The 27,124-nt window shown below is 44.7% G+C and overlaps 1 protein-coding gene across 1 annotated transcript; it reads left to right on the top strand.

Annotated features, from left to right (window-relative positions):
- The first annotated feature begins 3,802 nt into the window (after window positions 1-3,802).
- LMOD2 (leiomodin 2) lies at window positions 3,803-12,296 on the top strand. The gene is made up of 4 exons (XM_030016156.2): window positions 3,803-4,258; window positions 5,392-6,275; window positions 10,169-11,521; window positions 11,868-12,296. Exons 2-4 carry the CDS (start codon window positions 6,003-6,005, stop codon window positions 11,892-11,894), a joined length of 1,653 nt encoding a protein of 550 aa, XP_029872016.1. The 5' UTR covers window positions 3,803-4,258; window positions 5,392-6,002; the 3' UTR covers window positions 11,895-12,296.
- The last annotated feature ends 14,828 nt before the right edge of the window (window positions 12,297-27,124 follow it).

Below are 27,124 nucleotides of genomic sequence, written 5' to 3'. Positions count from 1 at the left end.
TGAGTTTTCCTTCTTTTAATCAAAGGTTGAGGAATTTGGTAGTGCAGAAGCGTTCTTATTTGCACCCAGATGAATTATTTCCCCCAGTGCTTCCCTGCAGCCAGGTCAGCCTCTTGACTCCCCTTCCAAGATGCATCCTTAGCTCTTCCCATCAGCAGCACTGTCAGAGCCCATTCACTTCTTCACTCGCCATGATTCTTCTGTCTTCTTGATAAGCAAGGCAACCCAAAGACCCCTGCCATCAAAATACATCAGATTAGTGCTTGCCCCATGGCTTGTTGGTACATAGTGTTGTGTATAGACTTCTGGTTATGTCTCCAGCAGCTGTTGGGAACGCTGTTTTCACAACTAATCTGAGCAATAAGGCAGCCCATATGCACATGTTTCTGAGTGAAAGTTGATCACTGTTTGTGATGGGTCTGAGTTGTTAAGCTACGATCTGGACCTGGAATCTGCCCTCCTGGTAGCCTGGGGTGTGCTGCAAGGGATCAGCAGGAAAAATCCATCTTCGAGTTAGGATGCTGAGTCCGATTCCCAAGAAAAGACTGGTTTTGGATCAGGGTCATCTCTAAACTTACCCCACTTTTTCTTTCCCCAGCATGGATGAAGGGAAAGATCTTTTTCTCCCATGTGACTCCCTGTTTACGGCATCACCAGGAGAGATGGACTGGACAACAGAATCATCTGGCATAGAGAAAAGCAGCTGAAAAATTGTTCCTTCAAATGCCTTCAGCGCATGCTTTATCCCATTTGCTCTGCTGATACCACTGTTAAATGTAGGTGATGACACATCCTTTTCAGGAACAGCACGATGTCCACAATTGCCGCAAGTTACGCTAGTCTCCCAGGGGAAAGGGCCACAGCTTGTCCCATCCGTCTGCCTCGCCGTCCTGTTCAGGTGCCAGGTTGCTGGCCCTTTGTCTCTCCGGGACGGTTTGGGCTCTGCGTTCAACCTGGGCCTGTACCAGCAGCGTCAGAAACTGAGAGAGACGCACACGTGTACGTACGCCTGTCTATGTCTCTCTCCGCTGACCTCGGCGGGAGCGGGGCGGCGGGCGGCGAGGGGCACGGGGCAGGACAGGGGACGTGCGGGAGGGGAGGGAAGCAGAGGTCGGCCAGGAGGCCGCCGAGGCGGCCGAGGACAGCGAGGGGCCGTGCAGGGAGGGCAGGCGAGGGGCGGCCGGCGGGGCCGGGGGCAGGCGGCAGGGCGGCAGCAAGGAGGCACGAAGGGGGAAGGTGGGAGAGCTCGGGGGCTGGCGCCCGGGGGGCCGCGCACGGGGACAGCAGGAGGGAAGGAGCTGGCTGAGGAAGGAGGCGCGCAAAAGCGGCGGGGGGAGGCGGGAGCGAGCGCCGCGGGCAGGAGGGCAGCGGGAGAGATGGGGAAAGCCCAGACGCGCTGTGGCGCATTGTTTTTAATGTGCTCTATGGCAATTGGACCTGTTCCTGCAGCGTGGGACTGCAGCTCGGTACGAGCCAACGCATCTGTCTGACAGGCTGTCCTCAGGAGCCGTGACGGAAATAGCCACCGTCCTGGGGCCGGCCGTGTCCCGCGCCTGAGGACAAGGTTGCGCAGCCCTCTTTGCTTGCCTGTTGTTTTCCCTGCGCTCACCCACGTGGAAGTAAAATTTAAACTGTGGGCTTTGCCCTGCTGGGGGTGAGTACCACCCCGCCGGTGTTGCTCGCGTCCTTTCAGCCTTTGGGCCTGCGTGCCCGAGGTGTGGAAATGCGAGAAGCAGAACAGTTTCCTAGGCTGCTGCTTGAAATAGTTAATTGCTTGGAAAGGGAAGGAAAAAAAGAAAAAATATTTAGAAGTGGTTCTTCTTTTAAAACCAAGAAAACAGATCACCCGGGCTGGAAAAGATTGAAAGTCTTGTCTGCAATCGAGCTGCCGCTGAGCGGGCTCCGTCCTGCTTGACTCTGGGAACCTGGGTGCCAAGTATCTGCAACGGCAGAGTGAATCCTGCTCCTGTTAAATGGGCGCTCCCAGTTCTTGTCTTCTCTCAGCTTAGCCCAGGTCCTGAAGGGAACAGACCTTTTAATAATTCGGCTGATTGAGTGATGAGTTTTCATGACCTATACGTGAAATGGTTTATTCCCTGCATACAGGATTTCAGCAGGGCGTTACAGAGGTGAGTTTGGGTTTTCTGTTAGGAGGTGGCAAAGCACCTTGGAGGATTCATCCTAAACAGCCGTCAACGCAGACAGCGTAAACCTGCCCTCACGTACTACGTATGGCTCACGCTCTGCTCTCCTGCCTTCTGTGATGGAAGGAAGTTCACTGTGCCACCTCACTAGCACAAGGTCTCTTCCTAAACTGTTTATAATGGTGTGATCGAGCACGTAGCCTGGGATGTATAACAGGATGCTCAGACTGCTAATTTTTTGCTTGTTTTTTGCAGAAATCCGAACATGTATAATGCCTGAGAAATGGGACTGTGGAACAAGAACAAAAAGTTTCAGGCAGGGATGCTAATAACAGGAAAACACAACCACTCCTGTCTTTGCAGCAGAATTCCTCTCAGAAGTTGGACAAGTCAATTTAATCATAATTAAATCTTTTGAGTGTTAACCTGTGATCTGAACTGTTGAAGCGGCGGGCAGCTTCAGCAGTGGCTGGTGCCCACAGGAACTGAGCCCTGACCAGCCTAAGTGCTGCATAATGCCAAATACCCCCAAACAGGGAATCCTAAACTCCAAATTAGTGGGTACTTTCAATCTTAAAGTCTCTATACCTCTATTCTTCCTCCTCACAAAGGCGGTAACACCTTCACGTCTCCCGAAGCGGCCGCTGGAGAAATAAGGCCATTGGTAGTCTTGATATGCTGAAGAACAGGGGCAAAACAAAATGCTGAAAAGCTATTTAATAAATATGTGCATGATCTCTCCCGTACACTGAACAAAAGTAAAGGTTCTCGGGACTCATGGGTCTAGGATCAAAGTATATGATTACAGAATTATGGAATTAAGGACCGTGTTTCAGTGCTCATCAACAGGCAAGGACAAATACTGTCTCTGCATTTTCTGACCTGTGAGTACTTAGCTTTACAGTTTTAGCATCCTTTCTTTTGTGTGTAATTTGCCATGTGCCACAGCCTTATTACTTTTATTAAAATTGTTCTAGAGAGTGTTCATGGGTCTTCACCCTTGGCCATCTCTGTATAAAGAATGGGTCCTAAATTACCATGAGTGACATGTACCGGATTAAGAAAGGACCCAAACCTCTCATAACCTCACCTAGCGGTGTCAATTTCCCCCCTGCTTCAGGAGAGACATTTACAATAAAATACCTTGTCCATCTTTAGTAACATCTTTAAATTCTCTTATCTCATGGCTGGAATGAACATCACTGGTATTTTATATATAGAAAAACATCACCAACATTTTATATATAGAAAAACATCACCACTGGCCCAGTGTTGTATCATGCCTCAGCAAAGAGTAGCATTGAAGGTAATATTCATGCTGCTGCCAAGGACTGGACTAAATCTTCCTTTGGAATATTATTTTACAAGTGAGTAATGCATGTTGTTTTTTGAAGTTCCTTTGAGTTTGGAAAATTTGAATTATACATAGAAAACTTTAAATAGACAATTCGGGTATCTGTGTGTTTTTACTTTGTACTATGGACTCTCAGCCCAGGAAAATTCAGAGACTTACAAATTTTGCTGTAACTGAGGAAAAAAGAAAAAGCAGAAAGCTCAGAATTTTCTGGGAAAGAGTATATTTGAATAGATTTCATTTTTAACAGCATGTTTTTGCTTTTAATATTGTACATATCAATGTTGTACATGTCAGCATTGTACTAATAAAATATAGCACATTTCTAAAAGCATTTCAGTTTCAATCAACATTTTCCAACAGAAGACCTGTCCAGTGCGAATTTTCTAACCAACTCCATCTAAAAATGTTTGCAACAAAGTGTTGTCTGCAAAAATGCGCCCAAGAAAGATAATTTTATTGTGCTGCTTCTCTGGCTAACTCCAATGATAACAAAGTGAACCGTTGTCCTAGACATACTGAAGAAATAAAATTGCTTGGAGTTCTGTTATATACATTTAATTAATGTCAACATCAGCATTCACAATGCAAAGTTAAAAGAAAAAAGGTGCTTATTATTTTTCCCTGCTATTTCACATTTTACAGAATTTGGCCTAAGCATCATTTCTGCAAATGCAGCTGAAAAAGTGAACAGAACTTCTACTGACCCACTGACTTGTCTAGACACAGGTGACCCATGACGGTATCTTATACCGTGAAGGTAACACTCTTAGCTCCATAAGCCAAACTGTTTTGCACCTTCCTCCTTTTTATTTTATGCAAAGATTTGGTCAACGTAAATGACCTGCAAATATTTATTTTATTTGAAGATGCACAATATTCTTTAGTCTGCTTTATTAATGTATTTTGTGTGTTAGGGAAGACTAAGCTTGTAAGCTTTCATCCCACTCCTTGAGCAAGCTAAACTGCATGAAATTCATATAGAAAAATGATCAAAGGAAAAATATAATTTCTTTATCAACTCTGTTTATGAAAATCACGCTCAATCTCCTCTCCCCATTGCCAGTAAGGCAATACGCATAATAATAAAACTAAATGAGCAATTTGGCTAAACATCATACATCAGTTCAGGTGTCCAATCCATACTAACAAAAAAGAGATGATGTTGGACAAGAACAATACTTCAAATTATTTTCACTTACATTTCCATTAAATACTGACTTGACTACCTAAAAATAAACACACCATGTGTTGTCATTTAATAAGGTTGATATATGTTGTTATAGATACGCTCCTACTTCCCTGTACCAAAACCAACCTTTTCTCTTTCTCTCTTCCTCTCCTTCTCTCTCACTCACAACAGATATTGCTGGCCTGCACATTTCAGAAAAAGTTGCTAGTTCACCATCATTCACTGCTAATAGAGAAATAAAAAACCAGTATGAAGTTTAACCTTTCATTCTGTAGTTTCTTACGTTGGAAGATACCTGTCTATAAAAATAATGTCAGAATAATATATCATTTATTAGCAGACATGGTAATGTAGGTATACATTTAAAATTAAGAATTGAAGAGCACTCTCCAGCTGCACATCCGTCAGCTGCGGCAAGCAATAGCCATTAAGTAAAACTGCCACTAGAGGCCTTCATTTGCTAGGGGCTGTCAGAAGTGATGAAGACAGAGCCCCGCTGCCCACCCAGGGCTGGTTCCCCCTAAAGCTCGGGGGGATTCTGCTCCCTCCCCCAGCAGAGCACAATTCTCCGTGTGAACAAAAAATCTCACAGGAGATGCAAATGGACATGTCAAGCTGATTCTCCCTCCGATCATCCTCGGAAAAAAAAAAAGGGGGGGGGGGGGAATTAATAAATAATCCAGTTGTGTGATTTGTTACAGGCAAGGCGTGACATTGCGGGAGCCGGCACGCTGACCTCCTGCCCTCGGGCTGCCTTCCCACCGATCCCAACCTCCTGCAAACACCTTGGCGGGATAGCAGCGCGGTTCCGCTCGAAAACCGTGAAAACGAGAGGAAGTCCGGTGAACAACAGCGAGGGTGTTTTATTTCCAGCCTCTGTGGCAGCTCAGGATTAAATGGATTTTCATTGTTCTTTCTCTACTGCAGTTTGGACACAAAGTCGGTGTAAATGCGCCCGGGGTTTTACTTGCTGCCGCCCCCCCCCGTCCGCAAGGCTGGTATTCTCCCGCTAGCCGCCTGCTCTAAATATGGCCATGGCCAGTGTGTCAATAATCCCCCTCTTTAAGGGACCTGCAAACAGTAGTGTTGGGACATTCTTGCTGTTCAGATGTCTAGCTGACGTCTGATGCTTAAAACGGAGCATGCTTTCATCCCTTCGTGCATTGTCGTAAGCCCCCGATGATTACTCTTAAAAGGGTGCCTCTGCTACGCAGGGAAACAGTTGCTGACCAAACGAGACACAGCTTGCTTGCTTCAGCCTTCTTGAATGCCTAGTCACTTCAGGTTTGTACCAGCCTAACCAAGCGGGACCATGTCTACCTTTGGCTACAGAAGAGAGCTCAGTAAATATGAAGACATTGATGAAGATGAGCTCCTTGCTTCTCTCACTGAAGAGGAGCTGAAGGAGCTGGAGCGGGAGCTGGAGGACATAGAGCCCGACCGTAATCTCCCGGTGGGACAACGGCAGAAGAGCCTGACGGAGAAAACACCGACGGGGACTTTCAGCCGGGAAGCGCTGATGGCCTATTGGGAGAGGGAGACCAGGAAGCTCTTAGAGAAAGAGAGACTGGGTGCGTGCGACAAGGTAAGATGCTGAGGCATTCGCTGTTACCTAGAAATATTTCGGCTTGTTCTTCCCTGGCATAATCTTGCTCGCTGTTTTCATTTTCTTTTAGTCTCTTGTAGCATTTTTAAGAACATTTTTAGCCATACTTTTGTGTCTGCTAAAGCGCTGCATGTTAGCTGGGGGAGGTTTTGCTCTCTCTCTGGAGTTACCTTAAAAGCTTAGTTGAGAACAGAAGAAAATCCCATAAAAACTATCGTTAGTGATTAAAATAGGAATAAATTTTAAAGGGCATGTTAGAAATTATTGCCAGGTAGTGATGTGGACTTTGGGGTAATGTTTGATTTTGTTTAAAAGCTAAAATTTGACTTTTCTTTTCCTTTAAAAAAAAAATCAGTATTGGTTGCTGACAAGCACGTCAGGAAAGATAATTCTGAATGCATGTTATATCAGAAGTCGAGTGAGCAGCCGCCAGGCTTCGTGCTCGCTGGAAGGAAGCTGCATTGCAGTCAGCAGCTTATGTTGCTTTGTTCCTGCTAAGGATCCTTGGCACGGCTCGGGAGTCTTCTGGCAACTGTGGTCAGAGGGTAGCTGTAAGTTATTTAAAAAGTGGCTGGGGTAGAGTCATCAGCCAAACCATTTATCTGTATTCCCCCCAAAACAACCAATAGTGCTTGTTAGGCAATTCACCCCCCCAAATAAAAATACTACTAATAAAAGCCGGTCCCTGAACTGCAAAGGAACAGTACAGCTGGGCAGCAGTGAAGGGCTCAGTCCTAGCAGGCAATGAGTGCTCTCAGTCTAAGCGAAAGTCCATGTTGGCATCCCGTGCACCGTTGCTAAAACAATTTGTGAGACTGAGATCTATCAAAAAGCAACTTCTGTTTTCATGTTAGCTCCATGTAATTTCAAAGCAAAGTGGGGACTTGGGGATGTGAGTAGCTTTTTGATTTTTAAGCACTGCTTCATACCGAGTTCTGACTCTGTTTATAAGGACACATTTTCCCATGTTTAAGTAGAAAATAATACAACAAAAGCAAAGACAGAAAAACTGGACTCAGAACTTCTAACAGCCTTGATTCAGGAGCTTGGTTTGTTTCCAAGGAAATAATTGCAATTTGTACATTAGATAAAATATTCTCCCAGAGAAAAATCACCTGAATTAAATTAGCCTGCAATAATAATATTCAGGATTTCTTTACACATAAGTGTTTTCTCCTGCTCATGAATGGTAGTGTAATGAATTTGCAGGCAAGTGCACAGACCACTAGCTGTCATCAGACCATTAGTATCAGCTTGCAGATGTTGACTTCACTCCCTGTTTGTCAAGTCCTAGGGAGGCAATGGCAAGATTAATGTTTATTTCCAGCTGAGCCTGGAACTCAAAACCTGGACAGTTCCAAAAAACCTCCAGAACAGGTCTAGTGTGGTGCCTTATATAACGGCAGGTTTTTTTAATTTTTCCATGTCTATACAGCATTAAGAACGGGTACTGCCTAAACCTCAAAGTGCTAGCAAAAGCCTCTGTAATTTTTGATCTGAGAAGAAACTTCCTAAATGCATCCGTAAATATGAAAATGTTGACATGCTGATGCAGAGAACACAAAGGCTCTCTTCACTGAAGGCAGTAAGAAAGCTCCTTCTGAGTTTCTTGAAAGCAATTTTCTTCTTGCCCTCAACTGTCTCAAAGTTAGACACCTCATCTAAGATGGTTATTTGTGCTCCTTCTACAGTTAGTGATGAGAGATCAGCCCCTCTAGAAGGCAAACATCCTGCAGATAGCCTTTTAGGGTGAATGCCTTGCCATCCAGAGATATTTACCTCTCTGCATGGACCATCTTAGTCCTAACTTTTCATCAAGTTACTACTACAAAGTAAGATGAAGCCCTGCAGGCTGCCTGCAGCAGTCCTCTACTGAAATGCTGCCACAATAACAGAGCATGCCTCTATGGATCTGCAAAGAGAAGAGTACTCGATTTCAAAATTATCATGCGGATTGTTATGACACCAAATGATGTATGTGACAGGAAAATACATTCCCCCTTTGACCCCAGAAATGCCACTAAAAAAAAAATAAAGTATTTTTTTTTATTAATCTAGTGTCATCAAGCATATTAGCAGTCCATTTAGAGGCACCAACTTCTGCTCATGTGCAGCTGTGTTGAAGGCTGTAGTATGTATTCCTGAATAGATAAAAGCATAGCCATGAAGACGTGTTCCTGGATACCTGGTGTTTTCAGTTTTCAAGTCTGCATATATGTATCGAAGCTACAGATTTAAATCTTAGTCCCATAATAAACTTGGCTTAAACACAGCCCCGTTTCTATATGTAGCACAGCATCCCTCAGTGTAAGGGCCTTACCGCACATGATCCACAGGACCCTGCAAGCCCTCCAGGTGCTGAATGCTCAGGAACGACAGGCTGGAACAGCTCAATGTCCTGTTTCATTAGAGTCAAGCTTCTGCAAACATTACAATTACCGTCTGTTTTGTATGTGTCCCAACACAGAAATCTGTTTAAGATTGTGAAACAGTACCATGCAATCTGTCATAACTATTATTTTAACCTTTCCCTGCATTTTTAGAGCCAGATAATTAAGCAAACCTAAAACTGCACAGGTTTTCTAAAAATAGGCTGTCATGTTAGTAACACTTGTTTTCCAGAAGCACAAAACAGAATCACTGTGTTTCCGCAGAGTCTACTTACTTTGTAAAATACCCTTTAGTATTAAAATATGAACATTGCTGAAGTAGTGCATACAGAACAATTACATTTCATCAAAATTTTATAAACATTTACAAATGTAAATAAAAAGACATACGCTATGGCTTGTTCAGTAGACAAAACAGGACGTGGGAAATCTTTTTGGGTAAGAGCTTTAAGGTTGATCATAGCGTGTGGGTTCAGTCATGGCCCATACAACACTACCGTGCTTCTGGAGTCCTCCAGGTGAAGAGTGAGACTTTCCTGGGGTGCAGACCTTTTGCTGCTCCTGTGCAGAGAATTGTCTTCTGCCACTGTAACTGCTAAGGGCACCAGGCAGAGCTTTGAGGAGCGGTTCCAAATTTGCCTTCTTGGTGCCCACCAAACACATTAAAATAACCTTTGGTTTTAGAAAAACAATCAGTTTACTCTGTAGGCAATGAGTTATAACAAGTTACAGTACAGCAGCGGACCTGTGACAGCTGTCGGTGAGCACAGTCTTAGCTCTTGCCAAACATGAAGAAATTAGGGGATTATTGACATATGATTACTTGTTACCTGTGGGAATGTGTCTGAAACTTTTCTTCACCAATAACTTCTGTGTATAGCCCATATAGTGCATCCAGAGTCTTTTTGACATGACTCCTATAATTCTGTATTATTTTGCATATCAATATGCATGTTTACACATGCAGACACTATTTGTATTCTAAATCATGGCAGTCTTTAGCTTTTTTAGATGTACTAACATATGCAAGGGAGTCTGAGCATTGACACAGATGTCTAATCATTATGAAACGAAGAAACTTGTTGCTCATAGATCATGTCCATTCTGAAATCGCTGTCTTGTGTTTCTTCTGGCAAGGATCCAAGTAATATCCCCTTGTGGACATGCCAACACTTAGAAAACATGAAGTATGTCCATGTTGCAGTATCTTTTATCAAATTTTCTCTTGGCAGGAATCACTGACGTCAGTAAAACTGTTCCAATTTATGCTAAGCATTTGTCTCCTAAAGAATGTGAAAGAAATAATGTTAAAAAGGTGTTAGGTGCAGGAACATTTTCTGTTCTCCTGTCTCTGTTTCTGGGGATTTATTTTTAGCTTTCAACATTAACATATATAGTTTCAAGATAATTGTTTTTGTGCCAAAAGGCAGTAGCTACATTACTGCAATCGTGTATAACACCCACACCTACATTCCTGTTCAGGATTCTGAGCAAGGAGATGACAATTCAGAAGACATTCAAGAAGAGTATTTCACAGAAAGCAATAGTGAAGTGTCTGAGGAGGCATATACTGAAGAGGATGATGAAGAAGAAGAAGAAGAAGAAGATGAGGAGGAAGATGAAGATGAGACTGATGAGGAGGATGAGGAAAAGCTAAATGCTGCAACTGGTGAAAGACCTGAGGATGGCAGGAGTTCTGACCACATCAGACACAAAAAGTGCAACAGCGCAAAGGACAATGAAAACTTACTCAATGGCCATGATGAAAAAGACACCGACAATCTGAGCTTAAAAAGCAGCGCCATCCACCCTTGTGGAAATCCAACAGTTATTGAGGATGCTTTGGAAAAAGTTAGGAGCAATGACCCTGAGACCACAGAGGTCAATCTGAACAACATTGAAAACATCACTTCACAGATGCTTATACAATTTTCTCAAGCCCTGAGGGACAACACAGTGGTTAAGTCATTCAGCTTGGCTAACACGCACGCTGATGACAATGTTGCAATAGCTATTGCTGGTATGTTAAAGGTAAATCAGCATATAACTAGTCTGAATATTGAGTCAAATTTTATCACAGGCAAAGGAGTGCTGGCCATCATGAGAGCTTTGCAGAACAACAAGGTTCTAACAGAACTGCGGTTCCACAACCAACGGCACATCATGGGCAGCCAGGTGGAAATGGACATAGTTAAACTGTTGAAAGAGAACACAACTCTGGTCAAGCTTGGATACCACTTTGACCTTGCTGGCCCAAGAATGAGCATGACAAGTATCCTGACAAGAAATATGGATAAACAAAGGCAAAAGCGTATGCAGGAGCAGCGGCAACAAGAGTCTGGTTGTGATGGAGCCATCAGTCCAAAGACCAAAGTCTTGCAGAAAGGGACACCTCGGTCCTCACCTTATGTGTCACCTAAGAGCTCACCTTGGTCCTCTCCAAAGCTCCCTAAGAAGGCACCGCCAGTGAAAAGTCAGCCTCCAGCTCCTGCGCCTCCACCCCCCCCTCCACCCCCACCTCCTCCTCCTCCTCCTCCTCCTCCCCCAGTTATTCCAGAGAAGAAGGCACCAACCAGGAATATAGCTGAAGTCATCAAACAGCAAGAAAACTCAAAAAAAGCCTTACAGAATGGACAGAAAAAGAAAAAAGGCAAAAAAAGCAAAAAGCATGAGAACAGCATATTGAAAGAAATTAAAGATTCTCTAAAATCAGTCTCGGACAGAAAATCAGAGGAAGGTTCACGACCCTCCACCCGTCCCTCCACCCCACAAAGGTCTCTCCATGACAACCTTATGGAAGCAATTCGGGCAAGCAGCATAAAGCAATTAAGGCGGGTAAGTAAGAGATCATATTTCAGTAACTGGTTGTGGCTCAGATATAGCACAAGCTCAATTAATTTTAGTGCAAATATATTTAATTTTTAAAAAATTCTTAGAAATGTGGGCATAAGAAAACATTTGGGAGGAGGCTTTTCTCTGATTGGGCTTTTCTCAGCACACTGATTTCTATTCAACTGATTTTGACAGAAAGTGGGGTACTTTCCCAGGTTCAGGCTTGTTACGGGAGCTGCTGTGTAGCACAGGGCTCTTGGGAGTGTGTCTCTGGTAGGAATTTCGCCATTCAGACTGTACAGCAAATGTAATGAACACCCTCCCCCCCCCCCCCCCCCCCCTTTCATAGGTGGAGGTACCAGAAGCCCTTCGGTGAAAGCCTGGACAACAGAAGAAGCAGAGCACTGCAGTGGTCAGGGGAGGCTACTTGTCCGTTCACTGGTGGTAACATAGACTGTCTAGCAAGCTGCTTCCAAAGTACACTCTTAGATTCAAACCATTTCTCTTTTATTTCAAAGAAATAAACCCGCTAAATACGAAACAATGCTTTAAGGATACATTTGCCTTGTAATCTGTAAATATGGAAATAATTTTCTTTTTTATTTAATGAGATTTCTATTGAGAAATTGCTGCTTATTTAGATATTCTTTTCAATATCTGATTGCACATCACTGGACAAGTTCTTCACACTGAGATGTAATAGTTTACCAACCTGTGGTTTCTTCTTTTTTCTTTTTTTTTTCATGAATTTACAATAAATGTGGTTTGAAGCTTTCAAGAAGACACATAGTCCTGGGTTTCTGTGAGTAAAAACCTACCAGATGTTTGCGTCAAGTTCATGAGCATTAGGGAAGTCTCCTGGGAAAGAACCTGAGCTCTTTCTCAGCTGCACCCATCAAGCCTGCTTGGAGGATAGTACCTGAGCCCGTATGTTAGTGCAGTTTCATACCGACATGGGAAAAAAGGGTTCATAAGGCTATCTACAACTAAAATTAAGCTGTGGGCTGTGTCAGATCACTGGTGTTGCATGCCAGGTCCTAAACTTTGATCTAACAGAAGGGAAAGTGGGTGATGAACAGAGCTGCAGTTCATGTTGACTTAAAGATTAAAAATTAATGTAGATATCTTAAGGATGCAGCAGAATTATTCAACTGAGATCCATTCAGTACAAGTGCATACCGCTGTATCTAGGCAGAACTAACCCCAGTGCAGGCATTCAGTCAGACAGAGAAACATGAAAAGCAGTCTAGCATTCAGGTGGAAAAAGACTTTCCTGTGATATCAGCTGCACAGCAAGTGGGGTGTGAACTGTCAATATGATATGGTGGAAGCAGAGCCAATATCATTTGGAGATGCATGGCTGGAGGTATCACATCACAGGCGATGGCATGAATAGCCCTACTTCATGTAGCACTAGACATCTCCCTCTGTCAGGTTAGTTATAGTTCTGGGTGCTTCAGCTAGTGTGACAGTAGCAATAACATGAAGAAAACTGAGCAGTGGCCAAAACGCTGAAAGGCAAGGAGATACATGTTTAGAAGTACTACTGTATATTAATTAGTTTGCTCTTTTCAGCAATAAATAACAGAATTACTATTTCTTTTACATAAAAGCACAACGAGGTAATTACTTAAGGTTACCCAACATTGCAGTGGTACTGAAAAAATATAGGTAAGCTTGTATCTAGAAATATCAATAAGAGAGATTTCCCCAGAAAGAGGAACAAATTACTGGAGGGAAATGAAGCACAACGGAGAGGGGATCCATTAGTGAATTGTCAGAAAAGTTACGGCAAGAAAATGGTGAAGATACCTTTTTGCTTTTGTATTTATTGACTGCCAACATACCAAACATACCAACATATGTATATATGAACATACCAAAAGCAATTCGTAACTAACTGGAACACTTTCCAACATTTTTCCTCTTGCCTCAGGATCACAACAACTCATGAGTATTTCTAGACCCAATATCACAGGAAATATGGTATGTACAATTAGTCTTTCCCTGCCTTTATAATTGCAGAGGCTCCCACAGCATAAAAATCAACCTATGGTTAGTCTCCCATGACAAAATGGAAGCTGGAGCTTAGGATCTTCTGAGGATGGAAGCAATGCTGGCATGCAGACCACAGTCAGGAGGAGACCTACAACCCCAGACCTTGTCCCCAGCAGCTTTGTGAAAGATGAGAAACAACAAAATGTTTAATCAAACGCTAGAAGCAGCTAAGCAGTTGCAAGGGAGAATGAAAGATAGGGAGGGAACCCAGAGAAAGCACAATGGAGAGAATTTGGAGGACGACAAGGAAATGTTTAAAAACCCCAAACCTTTAAGGAAAGAGGGAGAGTGAGAACTGGGGAAACTATCTGTATGGGAGGTAAAAACTGATACAGAAAAAGAAGATGATATAGAAGAAAAAGAATACTGAAAATTGGCAGATGAGAGAAGAGAAGAGAAGAATGCAGAAGAAGAAAACCTAGAAAAAGGAAAAAAGGGAGGTAAAAGTCAACTTTCAGGTCAGTAAGAGCTGTCGGAGTTGCTCTTTTGCAGAAGGGGAGGGTGATGGGCACAGCCCTTACGAAGGCTCAGCCAGTGCTGCTGACTGCAGTTGCAGGCATTTGGTTCATCAGTCCTCTCTGGTGCGAGGCCTGCTCTGACAATGGAGATTAGTATTTCAGCTAAAATGCAAAGTCACGGAAGTGGCGGCTGCGTGTGGTTATTTAAGCTCCTGTGGTACAGTCCCTCATGAAGTGTCAGTCCTGTGCCTTAGCCAAAGTCTAATCTGGGTAATTACCTTCTGCCTACATAAATTTCACAGCAGTTTCACTTGGAGGCATTTCAAGGCATGTCTCCTATTTGCAGAGTTGCGAGGCAGAGCCCCCCAAAACACGTTGTTGAGGTTTTGATGCCCCACTGAAGGGAAAGGCAGCCCCTTCTCCTCCTCAGGTGGGTGTCAGCCCTGCTGCCAACGGTGCTGAGCTCCCTCACGGATGCTTCCAAGGAGCAATTTGTTTTCCTTTCAAATAGGCAAGCGAGCGCCATATGACAAGCATACAAAACCCCTCTGGGAGGTACTGTGCCACCTTCTCAGACTGGAAGGTGGTTTAGCAGGAGCCAGGAGGTGCCAAGCCGTGTTCCTGCCTGGGGAACAAACACGCCGCAGCCGTGCGTTTCCCCTGGGGCCCAGGTCCTGCCTGTAAGCTCGGTTCACTTTCAGTACCCTTCCCTTGAGTCGCAGGGAGGCAAACCATCTCCTTTGAAGGCCTGAGTGCCTCTTGTTTGATCTGTAAGGAAGGTGGCCCCCGGGTCAGCTCCTGCACATCCAGTGCTATGCCCCCATCAGAGCTGGACGCGGTGTCTGGAGAAGGGAGCCCCGGGATGCAGGTGTGCTCCTTGTTTGGACTCGCAGGGCTCCCTGCAGTGGGTGGCCATCCACTTTCTCTCAAAGACCAGTCAGAGAAACAAACACAACAAAATCTGTCAAAATGAATTGGTCAGTAATAAAAGAGCTGCAAAGGATAACCAAGTGCTTGCTGTCACTGAAGAGGTAAAGGGACAGGAAAGGACAACAGGTTATAACGTCTTTAGGAACAGACAATATATCCTTAGAACATTATCTTCTCCTGAGTTGCAGAAATAACCAGCCCACTGAGGAGCAGAAATACTGTAGCTTCCCGAGGAAGAAAAAAACCCAAACTGCCTCCCCTATTTACACTGAGCCAAATCTCTCCTGTGAGTGTTCCCCCAAACCTGGGCTGGGGGCGGGAGGGCAGGGCTGGGTACTGCGCAGACCACACAAGCTTCACACCGTGGTTGAGACTGCCACGGGGTCCTCCCACCGCCCCGCAGCTACCCCCACAGCCCCGGGGGCTGCTGCAGCGCCGCTGCAGCGGTGACCTGCCGGCCGGCTGCGCCGGGCAAGGGCTGCAGCCTTGCGCGGTGCCGGGGGGCTGTGCCAGCCTGCGAAGCCCCGCGCTCCGGGTAGTCCGACAAGGAGGCACTGCCTCCACCGCAGCCTCATGCTTTGGCCCTTCCCCATAACGCGTGTCCGCGTGAGCATCCGTGCCGTGTAACATGGTGCGAAAAAAACGGCCTACCGAAGCACCAGAAATATCAAGAGCTTGACTGCTACCCGTAATTCCAGTATCCGGCCCTTTAGTTTGTGCCTCGTCATCTAGGGAAGTGTCTGAAATTACAGAAAGAAAAGGAGCTCATAAAAGTCCAAGAGGTTTTATTTCCACGTCTTCTGGAAGTTTCCTGCCTCCGTCTGAGTCCCCTGTTAGATGTTGCGGCCAGTGACCCATGTTGCTCTGCAACTGGGGGGTTTAGCTGGGGGTGGAGGTGCTGGTCTGAGAGCCCTGCAGAGGTGCTCCCTTCCCACCAAGCAGGGCAGGTGGCCAACAAGGCTCCTTCCAGGAGAAGCCACATCCATTTCTGGGGGCTGAGTCTGCGCTGCGCGCAGCTGGGAAGCCGGAGGAGCTGGTGCAGCACAGTCCCAGCATGGCGTGGTGGGAGGACGGGTGTCCTGGGAACTGGGAGGCTGCGAGGCGGAGGGGAGCACGAAGTTATGGCCAAGGTCTCTCCTTGCCCACGTGCCAGCACAACACAGGTGCAACCCTCCCAGCACAGAAGAGAAGGTGTGAGTATTCAAGACTTCCACACCACCACTCACACGGATTCCTCAGAAGTTCATCAGATATATGAAAGTAATGATTAAGGCAGAGCAGCTTCACAGCAAAAATAGAGAGGATGTGTCTGTAGGTTGTTTAGAGAATGACACCCTAAAGTGAGGGGGTTACCTGCAGTCCCTGGATGTAAGGCGAGAGGTAGCTCCGAGAACTGTTCCTGGGTGCAGGCCCAAGTGAAACAGCATCTGCACAATTCTGGTAACTAACCGCCAGGAAAAACTGATTTGAATCAAAAGAGGGGCAGAAAATGGCTAGGATAATTGGGGAACTGGAGAGGCCGTCCTATGAGAGAGATGAGAACAGGTGGTGGGATCAGCCTAGCCAAACAAAGGCTCAAAAGGATTTCAGCTCACGTCTATAAATACTGCAAAGGGGAAGGAGCTACAGGACACTGTTAGCAGTAGAAAAAAAAAGGACAGAAACTGTGCATGACTGCATTTGGATCAGAAATTATAAGCCATTTCCTAACTCTTAGAACAAGAAGATTATTGGAACAGCATTCCCATTAAAAAGGAATGGGCAAATTCACCAACTTACTGTTAAAAGAATGCAAGAAGCTTATGGAAAGGATAGGATGGTATGGTGCTTTCAGCAGCAGAAGCCTGAAACTGATAACAGAGAAGCTCCTGCCATTGTTATTTTAATCGTCTTAGATGTGATAACTCCACAGGATCTGCAAGCCAGAATAGTACTGAAAGTTGTAAAAATCTCCTACAATTTGTAGCAAGATGGTTTATTTTCAAATCCATGCAAGTCAGATGTAACTTTAGAAACAGACTATCACATGGAAGACAAAGTCTTCTACTAGGTGCCGGATTAATACCATCTACACTTGATACCAACAGGAACCAAATACTTAAAAGAGGGAGCAGAATTTTGTTCACATATTGATAAGCCCAGTACATACAAGGTCTTGGTCTGACAGATCTCCATTTCCAAAACCCTGCACTTAAGACAGAATTAATTTTTAGATTCCTTCCTGAAAAGTTACAACAAAAGTTTTGTTTTGACTTGCTAGTTCAGTGACTTCATTTTGAACGTTAGGTTCTTAAATGGGATAGTGATAATGGTGCCTTATACGCTAGGAGAAAACCTGCAACCAAGAGACAAAGCCTTGCTCAGAAATTAATTTGTGTGCCTGTATTACTGAGAAGATGCTGTTTAGAAGCACCTGGTGATTTGGAGTGGCTGCTTTTATATAAGCAGCGTGAGATATTTTTCTTTTCAGACATGCAAAATGTCAGCCCACTAACAGGGTTTCAAGTTAGGCACTTGTAAAAGAAGTTTCTGAACTGGACTGTGATTTTTGCAGTATTTTGCTCATTGTATTTTATCAGACAATTCTCTTGCTTTTGAAAATACAGAGGACTCGTGTTTAGTAGCTGCTACCCAGAAAAGACCTTCATCGTCTGAGGGGAGACATCTCAACATCCCACCTCTCAGCTGGGGCTTGGGCTTCCCAGTCCTCAGCCTCACCCCAAGCTGCCAAGACCCAGAGCCGCGAAGGAGGAGGATTACGGGCAAGGCGCGCCATCGCAGCTCGGGTAGGCAAACTGAAGGGGTGAATCCGGACAATGTAAGTGGGCTACTGGTAAGGGTTAGCTGCGGCGGGGCAGCTCCCACCATGAAGGTGGTGAAAAAAATAGGGCAACCGTCACCAACTGGCTGTGGGGTACCTGGTGCGTTATCAGACTCAGATGTAACTGTTCTGCGTGAAAAGGATGGATCAGTCCAAAAGAAAAAATGGAGATATGGAAAAATTCTGCCCTTGTTGAAAGCAGGGCAACAGCCTGCCTGCCAGGTGTATTTATTTCTATCTGTAACTTTTCTCAGCTTCAAGTGAATATGGATTTTATAAAGTCTTTTTAATGGCAAAAAATGAATTACTTTCTACAGAAGTCTAATACAGGGGAAGATGCTTCTCTTTCCTTAAATATTGTCACAGTAAAAATTCTCAGTGAGTTTCTGGTAAGAGCCAGAACACGTATCCCAGAGCCAAGACTGAGGGTTATGTCCTGGGCTGTGCTTCTGCTACTTGTGTACTCTGGGGTATATTGCTTAATTTCTTGTGCCTCTACTTTGCCTTGGAGATATCAGTACTGATCTGCCTCACAATACTGGAAGGCTATGTTCACATAGACTCAAGTGTGCTCTAAGATCCTCAGAGATCAAGAGCTATTAGATGCGTTATTTTTATTTTTATTTTAGCTAACAGGAATGTTTTGACTGTCTGAATATAAGTGAATATGTAGAGTGTCAGTGTATTTCTAAGCGTCAAGAGAAGCACAGCCCATGACCCAGTGCAGGAAATTTTGTAAATGCAGATGAAGCAAGCCACGAGGACAGGAATCCCAAGGTGGAGTCAGCTGTGCAGTAATGCCATCAAAAGGAAGACATGCCATTTCTGTCATTTAGTCACCTAAGAAACAAACATATGAGGAACTGAAAGGACAGTCAGAAATGCTTATGTACCCTGAGGAGGATAAATTGGGGCTGTTTCCCAGGAAAGGCCTAGGAGACAATTTCACCAGACTAACCTCTATCTGTCAGACTATTTTTCTTGCATGGAAGGTACCTGAAGTTTCAATTCCATAGGTAGAAAATTTGTCCCTTCTGCACCCCATTATGCCTTTCTGCCGAGAACATTAGGTCAATCCACCCATAAAGGGCTAAATATTTCCCGGGCTTTTCTTTCCAGGGCTTTTTCTGAGAAACAGTTGGAGCCATAGCTTAATTTTTTAAGTAACATACTCATGACTGTTCTTGAGGGCTGTCAATGAGCTGCAGTTAAAGCAGTGAATTTCACAGGCACCTGAAGGAAGTGTTTATGTGTACACAGAGTGGGGTCACTCCTTTCGCTCGGTATCAGCTTACTGCTCTTTAAATTAGCGATACATGCACACGTTGCTGTGTTTCACAACCAAGTTGGAAGGCAACAGTGCTTATGTTTCGTGTGCTCTTGGACACTTCCGTCGAACTCCAGCTCTTCATTTTCCTCTTCACCAAGTCTGCCCTGAGCGCGGCAGGTTAGTCTCGACGGTGTAGGGCGGGCAGGTACAGGCAAACCCTGCCTGTATAGCGAGCCGGTGAGACAGGCACCAACACCAGTCCAGAAGGTGTCTGACTGTTCAGGCAGCACTCAGATGGGGCAAATATTCTTGCTTTTCATCCAGGTTTATTGCACAGGTTTGGGTGCCTCACTAGCCCCTGTTACATGACTTTTGGTCTGCCCCCATTCATATGCAATGGGCTCTGTAGGCTTCCCTACCACATCCCATGGCAAGCTTATCTTTTTTCTAGCCAGTCATGAGCCAAACTTTTCAGTTTAGAGCGATCCAAAACAGTCTAAGTGAGATCCAATCACTCCAAACACCCTGATTGCTGGATTTTAGGTGCAACACTAGTCAGAGCCGCTCCAGGAGAATCTTGCAGCTCCGGATCAGCGCTACTGTGGTCCTTGTTGCCCCCTTCATGCCTGCCTGTCTGTGCGTTGCTGCCCCCTCTCTCGCACCAAACCTGCAATCAGTCAGTTCAGGGAGGTAAACCAACAAAAAGCTAACCTGGTGAAAAAAAAAAAAAAAAAAAAAGGAAAAGAAAAAGAAAACCAACCAAACAAGAAGGAAGACTGCTCTGCTGGTTTGGTTCCCCAGACCTCTCACCGCAGGTTCAGTGCTGTGTTGCTGGTGCAGGGGAGGTGGAGGCAACCTCTGGCCAGGAACAGAGGGAGGACAGCGTCAGGCAGCATGGATTTAGCTTGGCTGAAATTGTTCTGGATCCATACCCTAAGCTCTTTGTGACAACAGAACCGCGGATGTTGATAGCCCGGCACAGCTGAGCAGCCTGCATCACCCCACCGTGCCGCTGGCTCCTGCTCTCAAATTCCCACTGAGATGAATCCCACAGGTCACATGGAGAACTGAGCTCACAGCTGGGTGTCAGACAATCCCGAGCTCTAATCCCACTCTGCCAGCTCCATGCTATGAGACACGGTGTGCCTCAAGGGCATTGAGCAGGTTGTGTCAGCTTCCTATCTCTGTAGAGCGTAAAAATTAGTTCTAGAAAGTGCTTCCAGAGTGGCCTTTGCTCCAGACAAGATCAAATATAATTAAACCAGTCCTTACAAATACGTAGTAAATGGAGCTCCTAGTCTCCCTAAACAACCATCCATTGGAAAGTCTTCCTTAGTGCTTTGTCATCTTCTCAGGCGGAAAGTAAGCCCATTACTTTTTGTACCATCCACACTGGACACAGAGGACCATTCACACTGGATAGTTGTTGTTTGGCTACCTCAGAGCGGCAATGCGTGGCCTCATCTGTGACTGTATGGCATATTAATAGTACAAAATGCTGTATCTCATTCTAATTAAATGCAGGGTGACCACACCTGTTCAATGCTAGGGGTACTGGGTCCTCTGACGGTCATCCATTCCAGAGCTAATAGGGCCCATAGCTCATTGCACGGTTAGCTAGCTGTCATCCCACCAAGAGCATGTTTAATTCTGAAAGTCAACTATCCCCCCTGCAGTGTGCTGCTCCGCAGCTCCTCAGCTGTATTGCCCACCAGAAGAGACACGGTGGTGAGTAACTGGGAATATGGGGTCGTTATCACATTTGGGGATCTTCATGACCCAAGATTGCTCTCCCATCGCTCGCTTTGCCCGTCAGTTTTCTGATACTGTCTCATCGTTGTGTTGACGCTAGTAGTGCCACCTGGGATAGAGTGGGAATGGAGTCATAGGTGCAGAGGCAGTTCTTTCATCAAGGGTGGGCCAATTCCTCACTTCCAGGGTGGAATTTCTGATCAGAGTGAGAGAACCAGCCTGACCCTCCAGGTGTTGAGTGATGCTGCTGCTGCTGTGGTGGGACTCCCATACCTGAGACTGCTCAAAACAAAGACGTGAACTTCAATCTGTAGTGTTTCAATGAATGTTTAAACACCTCGTTGCCAAATCGGCCTCTTTTTGAGCTGATAAATTTTTACCCCCTCTCCAAATGGAGCAGTGGTCTCAAGAGAATTTCAATTTGCTTTGTTTATAGGATATTTCCTTATTTGAAATTCAAGGTTAATGCATCTCTTGGGCAGATTCCAGGTGTCTCCCTCTCATTTGCTTTTCATGAAGAAGTCTGAAGGGTTCAGTTCTTCCTGGGGCAAATGGTGAAACCGTCAGTTCTTCAACAAACCATGGGATGGAAGACCTCTGCAGGGCCATTCAGTCCTCTTGTTGAGGCTGGGAGAGCTGCAGTGATCAACATGCAAAGGAGAAAGAAGATTCAAATGTGTCCGCCCTGTTCCAGTCTTTCTGTCAGCAAGAGATCTGCCTGCTGCCCTGAGGTCGTGAGAGGTCTGCAGGGCCATTGCTAGTGCTCAAAAGCAGGTAATGGACTTGGGTATGTTGTTCCTGACACAGAACATCATACTTTAAAAGCAGCATACCTGATTTAGTTGAAACCAGCAGGGAATGACCTGAAGGCAGACCAGGAGTTGCATAATTTATTACAGTCAGCTTTCAAGTGAAATTAGGGGTTTAGTCTGGAAACACTGTTGAAGCTGTAGCTCCACCCTGATTTCCTGCCTCTTACACCAGATATTCTATAAAGCTTTAAAATACAAACACTGAGCTAACCAGCGGCAGAATTTCCTGTACGGTCTCAGCACGGCTGCTTGTGAGCAGAACTCCCACTGCAGTACATGGGGGAAGGCTGCATACAAATATATGAGGCACTAAGGATGCTGTACCCCTTCATTTGCTTTTCCAGCAAGCAGTATGTGAGGGATCACCTTGCTGTGAGATGGAGGCGGGCACTGGCTGCCGGCGATCAGACTCCTCTCTCGAAGGGCAGCCTCACCAGCTCGGCCTCCATGCTGCACGGCACCAAGAAAGGTTTAACTACGGTTAGTTTTTCTTTTCCTTTGCATGTCTCTTCCCATTCCTCCAACTACCAGTTTCAAAATTATGGAGGAAGCATGCCCCACCACTTCTATTTTCTCCTTCCACTCCTTCCCTTCAATTCAGTGTTTTGCATAGAAGAGGCTTGCTTTCTTCCATGTGTGCTTTGGACATTTGTCTGTTTAATAACTCTCTCAGAGACACACTCGGTGTGATCCAAGTGTTATCAGCTTGGGCTCAGGGTGTTCTCATCAGTGTCAGTCCTTTCCTCACACACCTCTGTGCTGGGCTCCACAATGTCATGTCAAAAGACACCCTGCAACCTTTTCTTTCCCCTTTAATCTTCGTCTGGCATTGCTCGGGTCATGGGAGATGTAAGTACATGAGGTAAGGAAAAGCCAAGCCTAAACCATGAAGATAGTCTGAATCAAAGCTCCATCAAGCTGCTTTTCCTTCCCACTGGCTCTGAACCAGAACAAAGAATAAGACATCTTTCATCTTATGTCACACTACTGATGAAGAACGTACTTCCTAGCAGACATCACGCAGGCTTTTAAATCCCTGAATGTGTTTCAGGTAGAGGGTCCTGTCCTGGTGATTGGAAATGTGATGAACATAAATGAGAGGTTTCTCTGGTGGATAAAGAAAGATAAAACTGAAACTTCCACTATGAATCTAAATAAATGTTCTTCAGCATTAATTTCTTTGAAGCAAAAAATCCACAAAGCATTTTTAATATAGATTTGCTGCTTTTCTGTATTCTAAAAATCTCTTTTACAGATTTAATTGGAAAGCAGCTACATAATCACCTGCACCACATACAAAATACGTAATTGCAACTCAGAGGAGAAAGTAAGTTTGTTCTGGTATTAAAAATTCTCTATCAGAATAATTCGATAAATATAATGCAGCATGCAGAATCAGCCTAATTTTTATTGTAAATGCCTTCTCTAGTACTGTAGGGGTATGTCCTTTCTTTCTGCAGCTCCAGCCTCCGGACAGCCAAACAATTGCCCCGTTACAAAGGCCGAATGTTTTGCCAGCTTGCAAGAATTGCCAAAACTGTAATATGAACTTGTGGATCTCTTGATATATTCTTGTACAGACTGATGTCTTTCTGTGTAATGGGGCACTGCCTCAGATAGCCTAACAAATCCCTTCTCAAGCCTGTAATTCCAGTCTTTGTTTCTGCTCTGCGAATTCTGCCAAACGCCCAGGGAGAGAAATCTGGGGGCTTTGATTGTACATACTGTGCAGATCGCTTCAGATGCTCCCATCTCCAATGTAACCTTATGTTTTGTGCATCAGCTATGTTCTTCTCTGAGATAGCATACATTTAAGAGGAAACAGCGATGAAATGCAGACAGTCCTAGACCATGTGTCCCCAGCAGGTAGCTATGGTACATGAGAGCTGTTCAGTGAACATTATAAAAACTAACCCTATAGGGACTCACTCTACAAACTAATAGCTGTATTCCTTAGCAAACCTGTGGTTGAAGTATCACACCAATTAAACACATGTTGCTCTCTGAGACTGAGACTACTGGTAGTTAAGTACTGCTGTACTGCTGCATTTGCTGTTGCAGAGCTCCCATCCCATCTATTTCGAGAATATCCCAACAGTTTGACTGATTGAGTCCATACTATGACTTCACTCCAGTGTAGTAGTTCTAAATACAGCTTGGTGAAAAGATTTCATGACTGGGTAAAATGCAATGCTGCTGGAAATAAGGAGCAATGGGTAGAGCATGTACCTTTATCAGAAAATTCTGCAAAAGCCTTGGTGAAATGAGCCTTCCCCATTTGCAACTTGACCAGTAACATTCTATCGCCTGAACCTTTACAGAACCTCTTGCAGTCCACTCTGGTTAGTGTTAGGAAAATACTTAGAGGTCCTGGACAAAACGCTGGCACACTCATGCAGACAATAACCAATCTTTAATCTGAATGAAAAACTTCGGGGTTAGTACATCTATGAGCTTCTGTTTAGCAAGACCTTAAGAAGTTGCGTTGGGCTGAAACATTTTGCCAGTTTCAGTCAAATTAGCAACACAAAAGACAATATTTTTTTTCTTTTTTCTTTCTTTAATACTGCAAAATAGATGCTGCTAAATTAGAACCCAACTGTCTTCATAGTAATAAAACAGGAGGTCAGATTTAAAGAGCTACATTTGCCCTTGTGTTTCTTGGAAGACCTCTCTAAGTTGACAGTGCAGCTGTTCACCGAAAATTATGCAGAAAGATTAATAAAATCTTAGTTGGCATCTTGAAATATATGGCAAGTCCAACAGTTTTAAGTAAGCATGGATCACATTGTACAGCTGAAATAACTGACACATTTTTACCCTGTGGCTGTAGTATTTAGCAAGTGCAAATAGCAAAAAAGAAATTTAATAGAGGAAAGTAAATCAATCTGATTTCAGCCACATCCAGTCACAACTTCTCTGAATGTCCCGTGATGATCAGAGAGGCTGGGGGATATAGAGTGTGACTGTCATTCCACAGCAAAAATACTATCACACACTTCAAAGCTATTGGCTGCCTTTCCTCAAATAAAGTCAGAGCTTTAACGTGCACCCTGACGAAAACAGGATGGCCCCTTTCAAACCAAGACGATAGAGAGAGACGAGGCAGTAAGACGAAACCAGCAGGAGCCAGCGCACACGGAGCTGCAGTAAATCCAAGCCATAAACAGAATGTCTCCCGTACTTAAAATCTTCCGAGGCCCCTGAGCTTTCTGAAAGTGTGGCAGCAGCACTGCTGCACCCTTCCGTCTTGCGGACCTGCAGGGATTCAGAAGAGGCACCGATTCCTGAGATTTTATAATGGCTTGCACGCATGAAACCAATGTTCTTTACATCTTCAGGGAGAAACGCGTGACCGTTCATAGCCAATCAGCAAGGAAGTCCGACACATTAAATAGGCAGAGCCGAGTGGCCATACATAGCTGCTGCCGCTCGTACCAACGCTGCCTGCAATGATCTTGGGCAGGTTTGCTTGCCAATCAGCACCGGGGCTCGGGCGGCTCGCCCTGGCAAGGACTCCCTGTTCAGGATCAGTTAAGCTTCTGACACCGTCGATCACAGCGCAGTGCTCCCGACAGGAGCTGCTGGAGAGGGTGTGCTGCAAATGTGCCGAGCACATTTCACTTGCAAACCACGGGATTAGCAACTGCTTTGTAACTTTAAGTCCCCAAACTCATGTTTTTCACAGTTTATTAAAACTTTTTTAGTTTCTTAAAACCAAATCCGAGGAGAACTGCACGCTGTGGCTTTCTTTCCAGTGTTCTGATCACACAGGAGATAGTAAATTCAAAAGCGGTTTAAGGCAACACTAGAGTATGACCCACTATTTGCATGCACAGATAATTGAACTGTTCAGATTAACTCTGGTTTACAGACATGATTCAGGTGGGTTTTGTTTTTCTTTTTGAGAACTTAAAAAACGGCTGCTAATTTGAAAACCAGGCCTAGTAGAAAGAAAGAAGTCTTATTTAATGTTTTTGTTCTGAGAACTGAGGTAACTAAATTTTAACAAGTAAAATGGCACTTGAAAATATTTTAAGTGTCACGTGTCTGGACTGCAGTACCATCGTCTATATGTATTTATATGCATCACTTTTGATACGCTGTTACCACCATTACAAAGATGGGCAACTGAGGCACAGGGCAAGCTGGGGTGAGATCTGGAATCAGGTAAGATACCTACATCTAAGCGTCTGAAGTATGGATGCCTACCTGCTCAATGGGTGTCTACGCTCTATTTACAGCCCACGGAGATAAACAGAGTGTGAAGAGTGACCGAGTTGGACAAATGTAGGAGCCTACTTTGGGATGCATCCCAGCCCGATTTCTCAGTAACACATCATCTATTTCTGAGAGAGAATACAGCTAAATCTCTTGAACGCTGAGCCATGGGGCCTGCTGCATGGGGCATGACTCCCATCGTGTTCACTACAGGTTTCTGTACACGCTGCTGAGCTACCCCATGCAGACAGTCCTCCCTGATGGCCACCGCTCTTTGGAGTCACCTCCAAGAGCACCGAGAGATAGAGGTTAGACAAGATGCTTCTGCCACACACAGCAGCAGCTCCATCCAGGGCACTGTCCTCCTGCTAACAAGCTGAATGAGTTTTATGGCCAAGAATGGACAAGATGACAAATATTCAGATAGTTTGACTTTTTACTGTCTTCCAGAATGCATTAGTTCTATTTAAGCAGAGAGGGAACATCTGAAGAACAGGCCAAAGGTACAAGGCTTAGTGCTGAAAATGGCTTGGGGACAGACATAAGGAAGCATATAATCCAGTTTTATTGGCAAGTCAGGAACCACGAAGATCTGTAATGATCTCATACTGTATCACACTTCTGGAGGATTTCAGGACCAACATGAAGGCTGTTCTATCAGTGAAAACACAAGGAACACAGCTAAACTTCAACTACCACAGCATTTGATTTCAATCAGGCGGTTGCAGCTACAGCCTTTCAAGAAACAGAGATACGTTATATCTACAGGTAAGAGTGTGACAATTCATTTCTACGGGGCAGAATACACAGTCTTACCAAATCTTCTCCACTGCAGCGTAGCTGAAGGTAGCCCGGTTGGTCAATGATGATCATCCTGACCGGTCACTGCCCAAGGTCCGCGTGATTTCCTGAGGCCCATAGTGTAGAGAGCTCACACGATGAACCAGGCAACATGCCCAGCAGCAATGAAAGATTCCAGTATTTTTTTGTTTTCTATGCCAGCAGTGATCTATGTGGTGTTGACTCCTTGAAGAATGCATCTTGGATTACAGCTATCCTTTGACCAGCAACCCATCTCACGTTGCTCGTCAGAGCAATCAGCACAAAGCTTTCTCTCCTGGTCATTTAATATCTCCGAGTATTCTTCAGCAATAGGCAATTGTGCTAACTGTGTTTTTATGATGAGTTTGGAGAGCTGTCCAGGAATAACGAATTGGTAGCGAAGACCAGAATGGCCAAGAGTAGTAAGGGCTGAGATGTGATAATGTATCTGTGAGAAAGAGA

Source organism: Aquila chrysaetos, chromosome 5, assembly GCF_900496995.4.
Source record: "Aquila chrysaetos chrysaetos chromosome 5, bAquChr1.4, whole genome shotgun sequence".
NCBI classification, from domain to species: Eukaryota; Metazoa; Chordata; class Aves; order Accipitriformes; family Accipitridae; genus Aquila; species Aquila chrysaetos.
The sequence above is the reverse complement of the archived record's forward strand: the minus strand, read 5'-3'. Positions and strand labels throughout refer to the sequence as shown.